The sequence below is a fragment of the Protopterus annectens genome, chromosome 1.part1, assembly GCF_019279795.1.
Source record: "Protopterus annectens isolate FY-2018-M chromosome 1.part1, PAN1.0, whole genome shotgun sequence".
Classification (NCBI taxonomy): domain Eukaryota; kingdom Metazoa; phylum Chordata; order Ceratodontiformes; family Protopteridae; genus Protopterus; species Protopterus annectens.
In genome coordinates this window covers 460,402,357-460,422,475 of record NC_056726.1, presented here as the reverse complement: position 1 = coordinate 460,422,475, position 20,119 = coordinate 460,402,357, and the positions used below count along the sequence as shown (strand labels likewise).

Below are 20,119 nucleotides of genomic sequence, written 5' to 3'. Positions count from 1 at the left end.
AATATTAACTGCCTCATTTAATCCAGGAAATTGGGTAGCATCCAGCCTTGACTGCCATCTCAGTTCACTTGCATCCAAGAGCAAGTCTACTGTTTTACCCTGAGGGTCCTTTACTATATGATCAATAGCCAAAAACTTAAATGAGTCTGTCCCATTGTCTTTAATATGTCTAAATAAAGCATTAGTAATTTTTCTTTTCTTTATGTCATAAAGATGTTCACTGATGCTTGTCTTAAATGCTCTGGAGGTCTTTCCTACATAAAATGCCAAACATTTTTGATATTTAGCCAACTAAATCACATTAACACTGCAACAATTGTAGTGTCCTTTTATAGAGAGAGAATTGTTTTTATTCAATTTAAACTGCTCTCCTGTTTCAAAGATGTGGCAACAATAATTGCACTTTCCACATTTTGTATTACCTTTAGCTCTATTTGAAAGGCCATGTGCATTTTCATTATGCTCAAACATGTTTTTAAGGGACCTATCCTTCCTATATACAATACTAGGGGGACACTTACCAACTTTTGTCCCTACATTCAGGTCAAAAGCCAGGATTTCCCAGTTATTGACAACCGCCTGGATGATACCCTCAGAATCCAGGTTAAAAGTAGTTATAAACCTGAATCCCGCTTCATTTCCCCTGAGTCTGTGATTAACAACCAGTTCACTTTGCGGCCTATGAGGCCCACCCAAAATTGGTACATAAATACTTTTGTATCTTTTACCTATCACTTCCTTGGATAATTCTTCCAACAAATCCAGGGGATAGCCCCTTTTAACAAACATGTTGACTATAAAACTAATTTCATCATGAAAATGCTCATCATGACTAACCATCCTGGCAGCCCTTACCAGTTGGCCTTCCATAATTGCTCTTTTTTTGATGTAAAGGGTGCCAACTTTTAAATTCTAAATAGGAATTTGAAAAAGTTGGCTTTCTATATATCTTAGAATATAGGAGACCATTAATCTTATCAACATTCAACTCTATGTCTAAATATGTGATTTGTTCTTCACTAAAACTGTAGGTGAATTTTAAGATCTCCACTGTGTTGTTAATGTAACAAAAAAATTCTAATTCTTGTTGACTACCCCTCCACAACAAAAAAAGATCATCCAGGAATCTAGTATAGTGTAAAATTTTTATCCAATAACTACTTTTCAATTAAAATTCCTGTTCCCATATGACATTGCAAAATTTGCAAATATGGGAGCACAGGCAGCCCCCAAGGCTACCCCAGTGGCTTGTTTAAAATATTACCCTTCAAAATGTATATAATTATTGTTTAATACCAGTTCAATCAGGGCAATAATCTTATTAATGGTGTCCTGGTCATACATTCTAGTTTTTGTCAACTGAACTTCCAACCATATTATACCTTCAAAATGTGGCATAATACTGAACAAATTAACAATGTCCACAGTCACCATGATCAACCCAGGCTCCCATTTTATTTAAATTAGTAAGGCCCGTGTGGATCTTTGGTATTCCGAAAATATTCGGAATCATGGGATAGTCATTTTTTATATAATTATATTCATCAAGGCTAACTTGGCCTTGGAACAACATATCATCCAATGCTAGCAATGTGTATCTCATTTAAGGAGTTTTCCTCATATGTATTATCCATAAGGAGCACATTCATTTTGTTTAAATATTCCACCCTATTCATTAAAACCACTCCACTCCCTTTATCGGGTTTCAGTATGCACACTGTTTTGTCTTTAACAAAATCATTTAATAAGGCTAATTCACCACTGTTCAAATTACAGTAATTCTCCCCATGGGACTGTTTAAAGTGCTGCCTTATTTGTTTTTCACACATTCTTTCATAAACCCGAATGGAATTATTCAAAGGGGGATTAAAAGTATTTGGTTTTCTTAATAAAACACATTCATTATCATTTCCATTCACATTTAATTCATTACCCCCTTTACCAAACCGTACTTTAAGGTTCAATTTACGGGTAAAACATTTTAAATCAGTTAAAGCATTTACAATATTTCCCCTTCTTGCAGGCACAAAGGTGAACCCCTTGGCCAAAAACTCAGCGTGTGCTGTTTGTACTACTTTAGTGGAATAGTTATATATTTTAAAATCCTTATTACTGTTATTGACTATTTTACATATTTCACCCAGTGCAGCAGTACCACTTCTCTCATCGTTTACATTTAGTAACGGGCCATCAGTTTTATCATTAGAATTCCTTAAAAAGTTAAAATCATCCACTAAAACATTAGAAACAATCTCATTTTCCACATTTAAATTAGTACCATCAACCATTTCCACCCCAGAAAAGGCCACCAAACCTTCATGTAATGGTGTAAATACAGTATTAATGTTTTGACCTGCAAATGGGCATTTAATTCTGTCGTTATTAAGTGTTTAATACACTCAAATTCATCGCCCTTTATGCCTTCAGGTGAAACAGTAAAATGTAAGCAACTATTCATATTTTCATTAACAGTAGTATTGACATTTGATGAACCAAATAAACTGTCATAGAAATTTACCTGAACATTTCCCATATAAACAACATTTGACTCCATGAAATTAATTAAATTAACATCATATGCACTAACCATATTTTCATTCATCATGTCAGTAATAGTCTGTTTCTTTCGGCATTTTCATCAGTTTCAGGTGCTAAGCATTGCAAATTGTTCGCACATTGTCCTTACATTATATCCGAAATTAAATTGGAATTAAAACAGGCGCTTTGAACCTTCTTATCAGTGCTGAAAGTCGCTTTGTCAAGCACTGCTTTAGTTTTCAAGCTGCTTAAAATGTTAGAATACACAACCCCTGCTTCACAATTCTCATTCTCATGGTCAACAAAAAAAAAGAAAAGAAAGAAAAGAAAAATTACTAATGGCTTTATTTAGACGTATTAAAGACAATGGGACACACTCATTTATGTTTTTGGCTATTGATCATATAGTACAGGACCCTCATGGTAAAATAGTAGACTTGCACTTGGATGCAAGTGAATTGAGATGGCAGTTAAGGTTGGATGCCACCCAATTTCCTGGATTAAATGAAGCAGTTAATATTGCATGTATTTTAAAATTAAAACATATTATGGGCTAGATGGTTTGAAGTGTCCTATAAGGCACAATTAAATTATATATGAGATGTGTTTTAATGTTTTAGATGTTTTACAATGTTAGTCAAACACAATACAAGTGAGTTTCATTCATTTATTTTTTGATAAATTATGTAGTGTGTTTTTAAGGTGTAATTAAGTGATTCATGTGTGACATCATTAAGTAAGGATATTTAAGGGCTGGGTTTGTTATGAAATTTGTTCTGATGAAGTCTCTTGAAGGAGAAGAAAGCGCTTAACCGTTACCAATAAAGTTTGGCATTTATTTGCAACTGCTTTTGTCTCACCTGATGTGAAGCTGTGAGCTGTTGTGGTTTGAAGGTTCTGAAGTTTCAGTTTGTGGTGCTGTTGGTTTGACTACGACCCAATGGATTCCATGGCTACCAATGGTGAGGTATTGGATTTACTGCAGAAAATGAATCAGCAGTTGGCAAAGCATACCGAGCAAATACAGAATTTAATGGAGAAAAATGTGCCACAAATGGGGGCAAATATCTTTGGAAGTCTGGGGCTCCCTTTAACCCAGCCCACTCAGACAGGCCAGGGAAATTTGGAAGTAGAAGACAACCGAGAGATTGGTGTGGAAGGTTCCCCACAAGGAAATGGAAGAATGGCAAATATAAACCCCAGCCAGAATGGGGAAGTTAATGACACTTGGAAAAGCAATTGTTTTAACTTTAAAATAGGTGTGGATGGTGCTATTTCAGATTCTAGGCAGACTATTTCCTTATCTGAGAAGTTAAAAACTTTTGAAAATGATTTGCTGGCATATAAAAAATTCCAAATGGAAAATTCCTATTTGGAAAGAAATATAGAATTGGGACATGTGTCCCTTGAGTCTGCGCTTGTGGAGATATCCCAATGGGGCTGATAAAAATGAAGATTTTCTTAATGATTTACATGCTTTGTTTGATCGGACTGGCCTAGATATGATGTGTTTAATGATAAAATATAACAACCAGGCTTTGGCAATCCGTTGTGGGAACTTGGATTTGTTAAACAAAGCCATATTGACTGATTGTGAGTATAACAAATTTCGAGATAGCTACTTTGAAGTTAATAAAAGTGTGGAAAATGTTTGCAGTACAATATTTTTGCGAAAGCAGAATAAGCTGAAAAGGGATATTCAAGAATATGCCCTTAGCAAGGTTTATCCATTTTAATTGGGTAACCAAATGAGAGATAGTGGTGGTGAGGCCAATCAGGAGCGAGATGTTAATGTGCCGGTGACGACAAACGAGATTACAAAACCAATGGCGTCTGGGGTCTGTTAATCAAGCAGATTATTCCAAGGGGATAAGGCATTCAGAAAGGCTTTGGGGGAAGAACCAGTATTCTCAGTTTTCCAACACCAGACCTGATGAATATTCGAGGCAAGGGGCAAGGCCTAAGAAGAGTAGGAATTGACTTTGGCAGTTTCCCGGTCGTATGGTGAACAGAAAACGTAATGGCAAAGTGAGTACTTTGTGTAGAATTGTGGTTAACAAAAATGTAACAAGTTTTTTTTTGTTGACCATGAGAACGAGAATTGTGAAGCAGGTGTTGTGTATTCTAACATTTTAAACAGCTTGAAAACTAAAGCAGTGCTTGACAAAGCGACTTTCAGCACTGATAAGAAGGTTCAAAACACCTGTTTATATAATGCAAGGACAATGTGTGAACAATTTGCAATGCTTAGCACCTGAAACTGATGAAAATGCAGAAAGAAACTTAGACTGTATTATTGACATGATGAATGAAAATATGGTTAGTGCATATGATGTTAATTTAATTTATTTCATGGAATCAAATGTTGTTGATATGGGGAATGTTCGGGAAAATTTCCATAACAGTTTATTTGGTTCATCAAATGTTAGTACTACTGTTAATGAAAATATGAATAGTTGCTTACATTTTAGTGTTTCACCTGAAGGTGAAAAGGGCGATGAATTTGAGTGTATTAAACACTTAAATAACAGAATTATTTGCCCATTTGCAGGTCAAAACATTAATACTGTATTTACATCATTACATGAAGGTTTGGTGGCCTTTTCTGGGGCGGAAATGGTTGATGGTACTAATTTAAATGTGGAAAATGAGATTGTTTCTAATGTTTTGGTGGATGATTTTAACTTTTTAAGGAATTCTAATGATAAAACTGATGGCCCATTACTAAATGTAAATGACGAGAGAAGTGGTACTGCTGCACTGGGTGAAATATGTAAAATAGTCAATAACAGTAATAAGGATTTTAAAATATATAACTATTCCACTAAAGTAGTACAAACAGCACACGCTGAGTTTTTGGCCAAGGGGTTCACCTTTGTGCCTGCAAGAAGGGGAAATATTGTAAATGCTTTAATTGATTTAAAATGTTTTACCCGTAAATTGAACCTTAAAGTACGGGTTGGTAAAGGGGATAATGAATTAAATGTGAATGGAAATGATAATGAATGTGTTTTATTAAGAAAACCAAGTACTTTTAATCCTCCTTTGAATAATTTAATTCGGGTTTATGAAAGAATGTGTGAAAAATAAATAAGGCAGCACTTTAAACAGTCCCATGGGGAGAATTATTGTAATTTGAACAGAGGTGAATATGCCTTATTAAATGATTTTGTTAAAGACAAAACAGTGTGCATAATGAAACCCAATAAAGGGAATGGGGTGGTTTTAATGAATAGGGTGGAATATTTAAACAAAATGAATGTGCTGCTTATGGATAGTACATATGAGGAAAGCTCCTTAAATGAGATACACATTGCTTATAGAAAGATAGACCTAGCGTTGGATGATATGTTGTTCCAAGGCCAAGTTAGCCTTGATGAATATAATTATATAAAAAATGACTATCCCATGATTCCGAATATTTTCGGAATACCAAAGATCCACACGGGCCTTACTAATTTAAGTTTTAGACCTATTGTGGATGGTAATAGATCAAAAACTTGTTATATGAGCAAGTATATTGATTGTTTACAGAAAGGCTTACAAATATTTGAATACATTACAAAGGATTTGTGACTTTTCTTAAAGAAATTAAATGAAATAAAATGGGAGCCTGGGTTGATCATGGTGACTGTGGATGTTGTTAATTTGTTCAGTATTATACCACATTTTGAATGTATAATATGGTTGGAGGTTCAGTTAGCAAGAACTAGAATGTATGACCAGGACACCATTAATAAGATTAGATTATTGCCCTGATTGAATTGGTATTAAACAATAATTATATACATTTTGATTTTAAACAAGCCACTGGGGTAGCCATGAGGGCTGCCTGTGCTCCCATGTTTGCAAATGTTGTAATGTCATACTGGGAACAGGAATTTTTAATGAAAACTAGTTATTGGACAAAAATGTTACATTAAACTAGATTCCTTGATGATCTTTTTTTTGTTGTGGAGTGGTGGTCAACAAGAATTAGATTAATTTTTTGTTACATTAACAACACAGTGGTGTTCTTAAAATTCACCTACTATTTTAGTGAAGAACTAATCACATATTTAGACATAGAGTTGAATGTTGATATGATTAATAGTCTCCTATATTCTAAGATATATATAGAAAGCCAACTTTGTCAAATTCCTATTTAGAATTTAAAGGTTGGCACCCTTTACATCAAAAAAGAGCAATTATGAAAGGCCAACTGGTAAGGGCTGCCAGGATGGTTAGTCATGATGAGCATTTTTATGATGAAATTAGTTTTATAGTCAACATGTTTGTTAAAAGGGGCTATCCCCTGCATTTGTTGGAAAAATTATCCAAGGAAGTGATAGGTAAAAGATACAAAAGTATTTATGTACCAATTTTGGGTGAGCCTCATAGGCCGCAAAGTGAACTGGTTGTTAATCACAGACTCAGGGGAAATGAAGCGGGATTCAGGTTTATAACTACTTTTAACCTGGATTCTGGGGGTATCATCCAGGCGGTTGTCAATAACTGGGAATTCCTGGCTTTTGACCTGAATGTAGGGACAAAAGTTTGTAAGTGTCCCCCTAGTATTGTATATAGGAAGGATAGGTCCCTTAAAAAACATGTTTGAGCATAATAAAAATGCACATGGCCTTTCAAATAGAGCTAAAGGTAATACAAAGTGTGGAAAGTGCAATTATTGTTGCCACATCTTTGAAACAGGAGAACAGTTTAAATTGAATAAAAACAATTCTGTCTCTGTAAAAGGACACTGCACTTGTAGTAGTGTTAATGTGGTTTATTTGGCTAAATGTCAAAAATGTTTGGCATTTTATGTAGGAAAGACCTCCAGAGCATTTAAGACACACATCAGTGAACATCTTTATGACATAAAGAAATGAAAAATTACTAATGCTTTATTTAGACATATTAAAGACAATGGGACACACTCATTTAAGTTTTTGGCTATCGATCATATAGTAAAGGACCCTCAGGGTAAAATAGTAGACTTGCACTTGGATGCAAGTGAATTGAGATGGCATTTAACGTTGGATGCCACCCAATTTCCTGGATTAAATGAGGCAGTTAATATTGTATGCATTTTAAAATTAAAGCATATTATGGGCTAGATGGTTTGAAGTGTCTATAAGGCACAATTAAATTAAATATGAGATGTGTTTTAATATTTTAAATGTTTTACAGTGTTAGTCAAACACAATATGAGTGAGTTTCATTCATTTATTTATTTACTTATTTTTTGATAAATTATGTAGTGCGTTTTTAAGGTGTAATTAAGTGATTCATGTGAGATCAATAAGGGTATTTAAGGGCTGGGTTTGTAATGAAATTTGTTCTGATGAAGTCTCTTGAAGGAGAAGAAAGCGCTTAACCGTTACCAATAAAGTTTGGCATTTACTTGCAACTCCTTTTGTCTCACCTGATTTGGCGCTGTGAGCTGTTGTGGTTTGAAGGTTCTGAAGTTTCAATTTGTGGTGGCAATTGTTCATTTCTTGTGAAGGTAAGAAGGGCAACCATCTCAAAACAGACATCTCCAAATTGTTGCCTTAGGCTATTACCTTTTGTTGTACTCACCATAACAAATCTATTCCAGGCAGGGTTAGGGCCCACTCTACAAGGACCTTGGCTTTTTCTATGGCTTTTTGGATTGAAAAGGGTTGGATTCTAGATATATTCTAGAAGCTGCTGTTTGGTCCAGTGTACATACTTTGGCAAAGCACTCTAAGCTGGATTCCTTCTCTAGGTCAAGATCATTCTTTGCTAGGACCATTCTCCAGGGGTTCCTGGACCCTTTTCCTTCCACCTCGCAAATATAGATTTGTTATTGTAGTTAAGGCTACTGCAGCAGTAATCAATATGAAGAACATAGCACATTTGTGTGAGCTGAATTTAAAATAACAGTAGATGTTCAAACAGTCAGTGCTGCAGTAGCCACTCTGTCCCTCCATCTCCCTTGTTTTTTTTGGTGTGTTTTTATGCAAGGGTACAGACTTTTATTTATTTATTTATTTGTTATTCTTAGTCTGTGCTGACAGGAAAGCTGTGAAGGGCTTTGCGGCCATACTTGTCTTTTAGTCTTCATAGCTTGAGCTGCTTCAAAGTTTTGGCACGTGGAAAGTGCCTTGAAGCTTTCGAAGCTAGCTACCTGTTTTATCCTTGGCAAGATATAACCCGTATAGCTAAAGCAACTGCAACTGTGATCATTTGAACATCTTCTGTTATGGAAAGTTCAATTTGCACAACTGTATTTATGGTACGTGTACTCGCACAGCTGTATTATCTGTAGTCTGTAAGTACAGCAGTTATACCAGGAAATGTGTGTTAGATTCTCTGCTTCTTATGCATGGTTGGCAGCTAGATACATTTCTTGACATCACTTCACATGGATAGATCTGCCAGTAATCCATATCTTATCTCTTAATTCTTATGGCACTGATGAGGTACTAAATCCCAATTTTTTGTCAAAGTAGAGACCCAGCATACAGGTTGTCTGTCTTCTTGTGAATCACAAAATATGCAGAACTACATTCTGTTGTGTCTATAAAGAAGTCTGCATAAGCAGAATATTTTTTGTAATGTTATGTTACAGTATGCAAAAACTTCATTCCAAATTAAAGAGAATGGCATTGATTTATTCTCATTCTCTTTTCTTCCACAGAGGCAATTAAGGATTCTCAGACCTCATTGAGTAGCTGCATACCAACCTTAAGCAGCAAAATAATACAGGACTTAAGTGAAGCTTGTTTTGTTTGCCTTAAATCTGCATCAGAAGTTCCAAGGCTGTACAGGAGGACCAACAAGGTAATGTGTAAAAAAAAAAAAAAAAAGTCTTCTGTGTTATATCTGACTGTGTTGATAATGTTTTACTATTGCTTGGTTTTCTGTTTCTGCCATATTGCTAATTTAACTGTGCTGGAATACACGCACATCAAATTTGCTATTTTGAGAATATTCAGTGTGTGCGTGTGTGTGTGTGTGTGTGTGTGTGTGTGTGTGTGTGTGTGTGTGTGTGTGTGTGTGTGTGTGTGTGTGTGTGTGTGTGTGTGTGTGCGTGTGTGTGTGCGTGCGTGCGTGTGCGTGCGCACACGTGTCCACGCATACACATACTTCTCATGTATTGTCTACAGCACTGCTGTGGTTACCAACAAGTCTCATTCATCATCAAGCAAAATGAAAAGCCATCTGAAATGTGCCTAGACATTAGCCAGATATTTTGCTTTGTTTATTTCTTCTGTTATGATGATAATTATTTGTAGAATATGTATATTGTGTACTTAGATTTGAGAACTATAATGGGGTGCCATGTGCCATTTTTTTTATTTTAATATATGACTTAGTTTTAAAGAAAGGCAGAATACGTTTCTTTTTCACCAAATTTTATGAGTGTTCTAAAAAAAATACATTGCATAAAAATATCTCTTTTGCACAGAAATGTATAGATATTTTGGATTGCAGTTAGCCTTTGATGCATTGCTTATTGATATGTTTGAATAAAAACACACCAGAAAAAGATAAGTAAACAAGTCATATTTTTCAGTTGAATGCAGAAAGATATTTACCACCAGTTTTGCATAGTAGAATCTTCAGTGGAGAGGTACAACTTAAACACATACATCTTATTAAATTATGAATACCCCAAGTGTACATTAGTGAAAACTGTATACATGTTAATTTCACTTACAATATATCCCTTAATAAAATGAAAAAGCGCATCCAATAGCAGTCAGTGGAAGCATCACAGGCACAAAAATGTTACTTCAGTGTTTTGAGTCCAGAGGCACTTCAACTTATGGCTATTCCACCAGTTTTGGAGATTCTGGAAGATGCCTGCTTTTCAGCCTCCCAGGAAACAGAGAACTAATCTCCTGGTATTAAGAAACCAAGCAAGTTTAGCAGGTTCCTAGAAACCCATACTTTTACTAGAATTTTTTAGTGGGATCCGGATATTGTGTCTGTGGATACAGAGAGGAGGGTTCAGATTGGTTCCTGCTACTAGAAGGAAAACAGAGTGCTAGATTGATTTGGAAAGCAGGTTCACAAAGCTGCCTTTTTGGCTTACAGGACCATTAATTGTCAAATACATATGATAGTACCAGATTGCTCTCTTAAACCAAACTAGGGGAGGTGTCTGATGTAGAAATGAGGGCAAAATTGACGGATCTCCCCAGCCTGGAAATCAGGTGGTAAAAGATTCAATAGCCAGGATAGCCTGAGGCTAAATGACCTGCCACAGGGTGTCAAATTGCATCTTCTTAATGCCCCTCTAGAAAATGAGATGCTGTCTTTGAAGCCTGCAGGCGAAGTTTATAGAAAAAATGGAGGAAATTATGCAAAAACTTAAGTAGCTGTTTCATTCCCCAGGAATGATAGAAACTACCCTTGTAAGCTAGGCCCTTGTTGTTGCAGGCAAGGTAACAGGAAGCCAATGAAGGAAGAAAGAGGACATGTTTAAGAAAAACTGGCACGGAGACCATAAAGCAAAGTCTGGAGACCCCTTGGTCTTCAGCTGCAAGAGAGCAACCATATCTGCTTGAATATTTTCCCTTACCCACTCATATAAAGTTTGTGGAAAGACTCGCAGAATATCTCCAAAAGTGTAAGGGCATCACAAATGACAAGATGGTCCTACAGATCATTTCCCAGGGTTTCAGATTGCGGTTTGTAAAAGGACTACAGATGGCAAGAATCCCTCCATTACCAAATGAACAAGTCCACTAACTGCTTCTATTTTGCAAGAGCTCTTTCTGCTAGAAGGTAGTAGAACTGGTACACTTAAAAGAACAAAACAAATGGTTCAAGACTTAAATGATGACTAGATCCAAGGTAGTTGTAAGCAGCTTTGTTTTACTCCCCCTTTGTACATCACATGCATTGCCTTGTATAGTCATTCGCTAGTGGTCAGATTCTGATAACAAAATTAGTCTTCCTCAAAAAAAAATATTTGTGAAATGCACACACTGATCTTCTAAAAACTGACTCAGCAGATGATGCAAAGAAACTGTAACAGGTTGCAAAGCAAAGACAAAAAAGATAGTCAACAGATGCCATTCGTAAGAGATGCCAGCAACAACCCGCTAACCAGTCTACAGGACATCAACAGTAGATGAAAGGGTTGCTTTCAGCAGCTTGTGAATGAACAAAACCCAACAGAAGCTCTACTGCCCCATACATATAGCCTATGATGAAAAGAGAAGAGCCCATCCTAGAAAGGAGTAAGTCAAGTGTTAAGGAAAATTAATTTGGGGAAAGCAGAAGATTGAGATGAGCTCCCAGCAATTATGATCACAGTGTTGGGTGTGCTAGAGGAGAATTGGCTCCAGAAGGAACTCGCAGCAGAATATAGGGAAGGTTGTAAACCTGATGACTGGAGAGTAACCATTCTAGTTCCAGTGTACAAAAAAGGGGGGACATTTATAACTGTGAGCAGTATAGAGGCATCAGACTCCTGCCACACTGCCTGAAAGTGCTGGAGAGGGTCATTGATAAACGAATATTCAAAGTAGTAGAAAATAAGATGGGACATTGGAAGTTCACATTCAGATCAGGATGGCCACAACTGACTCAATGTTTGCAGAGAGGCAGGTAGTTGAGAAGAGGGGCTAGAGATGAAGGAAAAAGTCCTAGATCTAAAGAAAGCATATGATAGTGTTCCAAGAAATCCAATCTTGGCAGTCCTATAATAGTTCATAGTCCCATAAAAGTGGTAGAATCAGTCCATGCTTTGTACAAGGACCAAATGATACAAGTACACGCAGTGCTTGAACTCGGAGAGGTTCTCAGTGGGAATGGGTATGTGTCAAGATTCGTCTCTGAGACCACTGTTGTACATACTGGTGATGGACTACATTAACCAACAAGTCATAGAGGGGACAGCTCTACAAAGCTGCTGGATGTAGTTGATGTGGCATTCCAGGCAGACTGTCAGCAATAACTTCAGCAAATGGTAGGGGAATGGAATGCAAAACTGAAGGCAGTTGAGATGAAACTGAGTACAGATAAGGCTATTGTAATGGCAGCAAATGGGAAAAATCAGTAGAAGTTGAAAATTGAGATAGAAGAGAAAACAGTGGAACAGGTTAACAGCTTCAAGTATGTGGGAGGGTGGTTGAGGAGAAGGGAAGTCTGAATGAGGAGGTCAAAGCTAGAGTCCGAGGGCTGCAGCCAACTAGCACAGTGTGTCAGGAATAGTGTATGACAGAAGAATGTCAAATAAGAGTAAAAGTAAGGTGTACAAAACAGTGGTGCAACCAGTACTACTGTATGTTTCAGAAGACTGGGAAGTAAAGGCAGAGCAGTTAAGGAAGCTTGAGGTGATGGAGACAGGTGGTAGGATGCACATTGTGGGACAGGTAAAGAAATGAGGATGTAAGAGCAGAAGCCAAAGTAGCTCCAATTGCAGAAAAGGTCAAAGAGAACAGACACTTGAAAGCTAAGTATTTGCATCCCAGCTTACCTGGGCTGATCCATTGCCTTGGCATGTCCATTGTGACCAGAGTATTCACAAAATCTTTGACTCCACTGACAACCATCTGCAGGACAAACGGCATTCAGATATACCCCTACTTAAACAATTGTCTTAAACTAGCAAAGTTCTTCAAGGGTTCTTTCAGTGCCCTGAATTTCAATCAAAAATACTTCAATGGCCTGGGACTGACAGCAAACAAGAAGATATCTTCCTTGATTCCCTTTCAGAGAGTCACCTTTTGTTTGGGGGGGGGGGTTCAGGCATTAAAACATTACTCATTGCCAGGCCTTCCTCAGTCAGGACAAATTGGAGATGTTGACAGGTACTTCTTCAGCTCCATCCAAAAGGAGATGGTTATAGCCAGACAATATGTAAAACTTCTGGGTATGTGATGACATGCATTCTGATGGTGCCCTTGCATGCCTGCACATGAAGAAACTTCAAAAACACTTCCAAAAACAATTGGAATCAGCACTTCCGCAATTTAGAAAACAGATTTCCCCTGCTGCTATGCTCAAAGAAAGAAATCTCATGGTGGTCACAGCAAATGTGTCACAAACAAGGAAATATCCTTGCAGCCCCCTGGAATCAACAATGACCTTTAAAGCAGACTTGTCAGACATAGGGGGAACTCCTATATATGGGATACTTTAAAAGTCAAGAGACATGGGAAGAGAGGGATGAGATAGAAGCACTTAAACATCAAGGGAATTACAGAACATAGCTTGGCATTGAAAGATTTGTATTTTCTCCCTGCCATATTGGGTGGACACCGTTCATTCTCTTGATGAATATAGATTGTCAAGATCCTATCTATGTAGTCAAAGTAAACTTTGTTACTTCGATTCACACAAGTGCGAACCAAGCAAAATTACATTTCTTCGGGCTTAATGTGCATACGAAATACAGACTGCATTTAACATACACAAAATATTATAGACACAGACTACAAACACAACAGTAATAAATACATTATTGTACTGGTTTAATAGATTACCACTCATTTCTAGATTATTAGCTTATTTTCACTGGAAAAAACTCACTTAAGCAATTGATTTAAGGTCTACATTTATATTGCACAATAAAACAGTTCAGTTTGATTACTGCTGACTTTGCTGTCTGGGTACGGGTAAGACGTTGTTACATATTTCATATTGAGACTTTTCAGTATTGTTGGATTACTGCCTTAATGTCCAGTGTGAAGGGTACTGTTCCTAGAGTTCATTAACCTGATAGCTAGTGGAAAGTAGCTGTTTCTGAATCTCATGGTTTTGCAGCATATGCATCGAAGCGCCTTCCTGTTGTTAAATGTGAGAACAGCTTGTAAGCAGGATGAGTGCTATCCCTGGTTATTTTCCTTGCCCTGCTGAGATATCTGGACATGTTCAGGTATTGTATGGATGGGAGGGAGTTCCTGATAATCCTCTCAGCTACTTTCACCACCCTCTGGAAGGACTGGTGCTCAGAAGCAGAGCAGCTTCCATGCAGTACTGTAAAGCTGTTTGGCATTATACTTTTGATGGTGGCCCTGTAGAAGGTTTTGACAACCATTGATGGTAGGTTTGCTCTCCTCAACCTTCACAAGAAGTGAAGCCATTGGTACACCTTCTTAATGACAGCTTTTGTGTTGGCTGACCACGTCAAGTATTCAAATATTCACCCCAGAAATTTTGTGCTTTCAAAGATCTCAGGAAGACAGATCACCTGTTTGTCCCCTTTGCAAAAGGGGAAAGAGGATAAATCTGTAAACAAACAAACCCCTTTCTGATAACATTTTATTATCATTACCATGGAAAACGAGTCTCAGTCCATGTTCGAGTGCATTCCACTAGAGCTACAGTGCCACTGCAACCTTCCTTAGAGAAGCATTCACCAGTTCTTGAATCCACTACATGTCGTCATTGGATACCTTTCAAAGCTGTCTGAATCTGCCATCCAGCAAGTTCTTAATTCCAAATGTCTCATTATTTACCACCCCTTTTTCTCACTGCTTTTGGGAATATTTATTAACTCTTTTTTTTTTTTACTGTGTTAGTCCCCCCAAGCTAGTGGCCTCTTTTCATGGGAAACCTGAGGTGAAATAGCTTCTCAAAAGTAAGGACAGCAATAGTGTATACTACCATAAACACAGTATAGCTGTTTTATAAATTTAGCTGTCTGAGTTGTTTAACTCTTGCAGGTTAAACCTCCATCCATCCTTTTTTTCTACATTTGCCCTGGTTATACTCTGGGGTTGGGTGACATCCTCAACTTCCCTACATTTCTCCTTTCTGCTATGCCAGGACCTCATCCCTTATTCTGACAGCCTCTTCTGGGAGTATTGGGATTGGAACATCTTGGGCAGGACCCAAGCCAGTGGTGGAGTTTCCACTTAATCCAACATCTTTCTGTGGCCAAGGGTCTTTACCAACCTGGTTCTGCCACGACAAGAAATATCTGAAAATGGTGCTGGCAGATGCACCTTTTGTAATACTGTCATCCCTGTTTCAGAAAGATTACTTCAGCCTGAGCCCTTGATCTGCTACAGACTACTCCAAAACTGAGAACTGTAAAAGTGAAACTGTTTGAACACTGACATTTATGGTAAGTTCCTAACACAGCTGTACTTTCTGTGGTTATTAATCCTACACACTGTTCTTCATTTATCACCCCCCCCCCATACACCATCAATTTAGTGTAGAAAGTTTGTAGAGTAAATCACACCAATGCCTCCATAGATCTTTACATTTTTTGTTAACCAAATGCATAAACAAGTACATTAGGAAAGTGTTATCCCAGCAGACAGTGATTTCCAGGAATTTTGGGGGTATCACACTGGTGCAGCGATTAGCACTATTGCATCACAGCATTTGGTTCTCCATTTAAGTTGTCAACTAGAATGCCTTCTTTTTTAGAGTTTTCATATCCTTCCTGTGCCTCTCTAGTTTTTCTTTGGGGGGCTCGGTTTCCTCTCATTTCTAAAAGATGTGCTTGCGTTAATTGACATCTCTTTAGATTTCCTGTTAACGCGCCGTGTGTGTGTGTCTGTGTGTGTCTGTGTGTGTCTGTGTGTGTCTGTGTGTGTCTGTGTGTGTCTGTGTGTGTGTGTGCGAGCGTATGTAAGAATGTGTGAGTCCTGTAATGGGTTGCCACCCCCATTTGAGATCAGCTGCTCTGCCTGTGAGTGAGTGCCAGTATAGGCTCCAGCTTCCTGCACCACCTAGAACTGGATTAAGCAAGTAATGGTAAAAATTAATAAATGCTGAGCTTCTGTCCTTGTATAACATCACAGTGTTTGTAGTTGTTAGTGACTTAAGTATCACTTCCCGCTTTAACAACAGCAACTGCCCTTTGCATCTCATACTGGTGTCCCTTTGTTTTCTTCTTTTTTCCACAGATTTACTAAATTGCTGGAATCACTCAGCATTCTCTGCAAGACATTCACTTCTATATTTCCATACGTAATGACCATATTTTATTTTCATTTTTCTGCATAGCATACTGCTCATTTTGGTGAAAGCTTGTTTACTTTTGGGTTTCAAACTTTCCAAAGAAGCATGCTTTAATGCAGCATCATGTTTTTTGTAGTAGGTCTGATTTCTTTGCTTCACTCTCTGCTTTTTCCATTCCAGTTTCAGTTCCCTACCTTTCACTCAGTACCTTCCTGTGTGAATTGTGCCACAAATACTGCATGTTTTTTCCTTTCACTCTTTGCATCTCTTGCAGACACTGTTACCAGCTTTCTTCTGTATTACTTCTTAGCAAATACCTACCACTTCCAGTGCCTTCATTAAGTGCATTAGTTTCTGAAAATGTCAGAAAAGCAGTTGTAATGTATCCCAGAGTAAAGGCCTCAGCAAGTCCATTCCTTAGGAGTTTGGGGTTAGTGACTGCACATTTTTTTTAACAAAAGCAAAATTATACATAAAGAAGTTGCAGTAATCACTAAGAAACATTCCCAGTTGGACCACAAACCTTCTCAAATAACACATTCTGGTAATTACATAACTGTTGAACAAAGGCCATTTTATCAAGCCAGGTTTTGTTGAGGTTATGGGGCTGAAAAACAGGTATGGAACATTGGAAGTGTCATCAGTGCAATAACTGTGTACATGATTCTTTTTGTGCCTCATGAAGTGCATAGCAAGAGTCGCTTTCCTATTCCCTTCTGGTTACTTCCTGTCATGGTCATGTGATCTGCTCACTTATCCATTAAGCTCCGTCTTGAAACTATAAATAGCTGGAAGCAAGGCATTAAAACTAATTTCTTTTCACAGAGAGCATTTGTTCTGTGAAACATTTCTGGTGCTTTAACAAACTGCGTTAAGTAATTATTGTGTTATCAGTTATAGTTCTTCATCTCTTTGTATCTGATTTTTAATGTTAGAAACTGACTGGGAAACTATTTCTTTTAAAAGAGCAAATAGGTATAAATATGAAAACAGTACAACCAAAACCAAAATCAATAGGCAGAAGATGCGTAAAAACTATATTTTAATACAGAAATTAAAACAGACAAGATAAACGCTTTCATACTAATTCCAAGTACTTCATCAGATCTAAATACAAAATACAAAGTGCTTCACTTTTATAGGTTAATGGTTTAAACCACATGACTTCATAAAGGGTTTAATGGGCACAAACTCATGTTATTAATATTTATGCTAGCTGTAGCACTAGTATCGTGTATACATAGATCTGCAGAATGTTCTATGTTGGCAAAACTAACTACTGTCCGAGAGATCGTATTAGGGAACACCTGTATTGCATAAATATGCGTGATAACATAAATGCTTTATCTAAACATATAAGCCTTGTAGGAAGTAATCATTACTTTAAGTTCATGGCTTTGGAAATTTGTAATACTGGCTTAAGGAGTGGTGATATTAGAACACACAATGAATGCATGGAGATCAAATGGACAACTATACTACAGGCAACAAAAAGGAAGGGGTTAAATGAGTTTGTGCCCGTTAAACGATTATTGAAGTCACTTAGTTTAAATCATTAACGTATAAAAGAGAAGCACTTTGTATTTTGAATTTAGATCTGATGAAGTACTTAGAATGAGTACGGAAGTGCTTATCTTGTCTCTTTTTATTTTCTGTATTAAAGTATAGTATTTACGCATCTTCTGCCTATTGGTTTTAGTTTTGGTTGTATTGTTTTCATATTTAAAACTATTTCCTTTGTTTTCTCCCTTAGCCTTGTCTTTACTTGGTCTTTAGTTTGAGTGTTTAAAGTCTCTTAACAAAAAAAAGTAATTTTATAAGTTTATTAATTTAGTCATTTTCTGGTAACCCACTCAAAGCTGTTCTGGGTCATGAGGAATCCAGAGCCTATCCCATCACTCTGTGGATGTAAAGTAGTAGTACTAATCCTTAGTGGAGTTCCATGTTACTTGTACTATCCACACTCTGACTCTTTCGAAGCCCACAAGCATCTATGGCTTTCCATTGTGTCCTTGCTCCGCAATTCTACTGTTTCTGGAGTGAAACAGTTATTGTTCAAGACTGCTGTTTTTTGGCATTTTTCTCCTTTTTTATCACTGTTGTGTATTTACAAACTTTGTATATGGGATCTCAATCTGTGACTTTGCACTAACTGGCAGAGATGTGTTTCATTCAGTTCTGATTGTGGAACCCACATCTGCAGGCAGTTTAAGGGACCTCCAGTTGACCTCTGGCACATTTTTGGGATTTAGGAAGAAACTGGAGCTCTTGACAAAAACTGACACAGATACAGGGAGCACATGAATGCTTCACACACCAAGAATGCTGACAGAGAACCAAACTGGAGAACCAAGCACTGTGAAGCTGTAACAGTAACTGCTGTGCTACTGCACCTACCTGAAAAACTCCCAAACCAAATCAGTGAATATATCCCATAGGTTTTCACCTTACCTTTCTTTATGGCCTAGGAAAGAGCATGAATTCTTGGCCTGTGAGATTTTTTACTAAATTTACATATGCAGGTAGATGGAGAAATAAACCACTGCCGTCATACTGCAGTGGAATTTAAAAGGAAAGGTGCATATTTAGACATTAGTACTGATACCACCAATGTTTGCCCTGCCTTCTTAAATCCTGCCAGCTCTGGTATTATATAGAATAATGATGATGATAATGATGTCACAGACCTTAGTGCTTGCATCTGTTTCGGTTTTACATCTAAGCTGCATGTACTGTCAGCAAGTACTCTAGTCACATGCATTGGTGGTTTTAAGCTTTTTTTTTTTTTTTTTTTTTTTTTATACCAGAAGTCTCTTTTGATGTATAGTTAAGTCTTCTGTTTCCCTGTCTCAGTACTAGTTAACTGTAGATGTCCTTCAATATCACTTTTGCAGTATTCATCACATTTTGGATCTCCTGCCAAGGATGGCCCAACGTTCAGCTAGTATACCAAAGTCTTTACATACCCCCAGCATCATACATCAGCAGTATGCTCCCTTACAGGCATAGGACATAAAGGTGACATACACATATTCAGTACTTGGAACTTCTTTGCCACCAGTCCAGATGTCACAGTTGAACATCAGTTTGAATGCCCTTCACTGAGCTAGTCAGTACTGAGTCATTTACAGATAAGTGTCCCATTGGGGTTCCTTCTTTTTCTTCCTTTACTTATGGTTCTTGCCATCCAGGAAAAGAAAATGGCAGGTGGGAGGCAGATTCCCCATAAAAACTCTCACAAGAAGTGTTTATTCTGCCTGTGTGCATCACACAATCATACCCACTGTACCATTTGTCAGGCTTTTCTTCCTAATATGCTGCCCAGTTGAATGTCCTCTCTATCCATTTATCTTGAGAATCAACATCTCAAAGTTTTGACCAGGGTAACATGGCCGAATCCACCTGCCCCTAAGGTACAGCCATCTCTTAAGAAGACCAAAAAGTCTCTGATTCTGCTGCTGTCCAGCCTCCGACAGCTGTATCTCTCAAGGATTGAAGACCCCAAAGACCGTCTGATGCTGACTCTGGTTTCCTCTGCCATGATCCTGTTGGAGGCCAGCATAGAACCAGCCTCTCACACATCCTCTAAAGCTGTCTGCTGCAGATGTTGAACCACAGCAGATCATTTCCACAGGGCCTGGAGAGATTCCCCATATTCTGGTTAGGGCGGAAGTACCTGGCAGCTTTATTGAGTCTAGAC

At 37.6% G+C, this 20,119-nt stretch overlaps 1 protein-coding gene across 1 annotated transcript in view; it reads left to right on the top strand.

Moving 5' to 3' along the window:
* Window positions 1-20,119, top strand: part of COG2 (component of oligomeric golgi complex 2) — a 1,275,772-nt gene that overhangs the window by 909,460 nt on the left and 346,193 nt on the right. Inside the window, exon 15 of the mRNA XM_044076075.1 lies at window positions 9,182-9,324. Within this exon, the coding sequence (XP_043932010.1) occupies window positions 9,182-9,324 (143 nt within the window). The remainder of the gene's footprint in view (window positions 1-9,181; window positions 9,325-20,119) is intronic.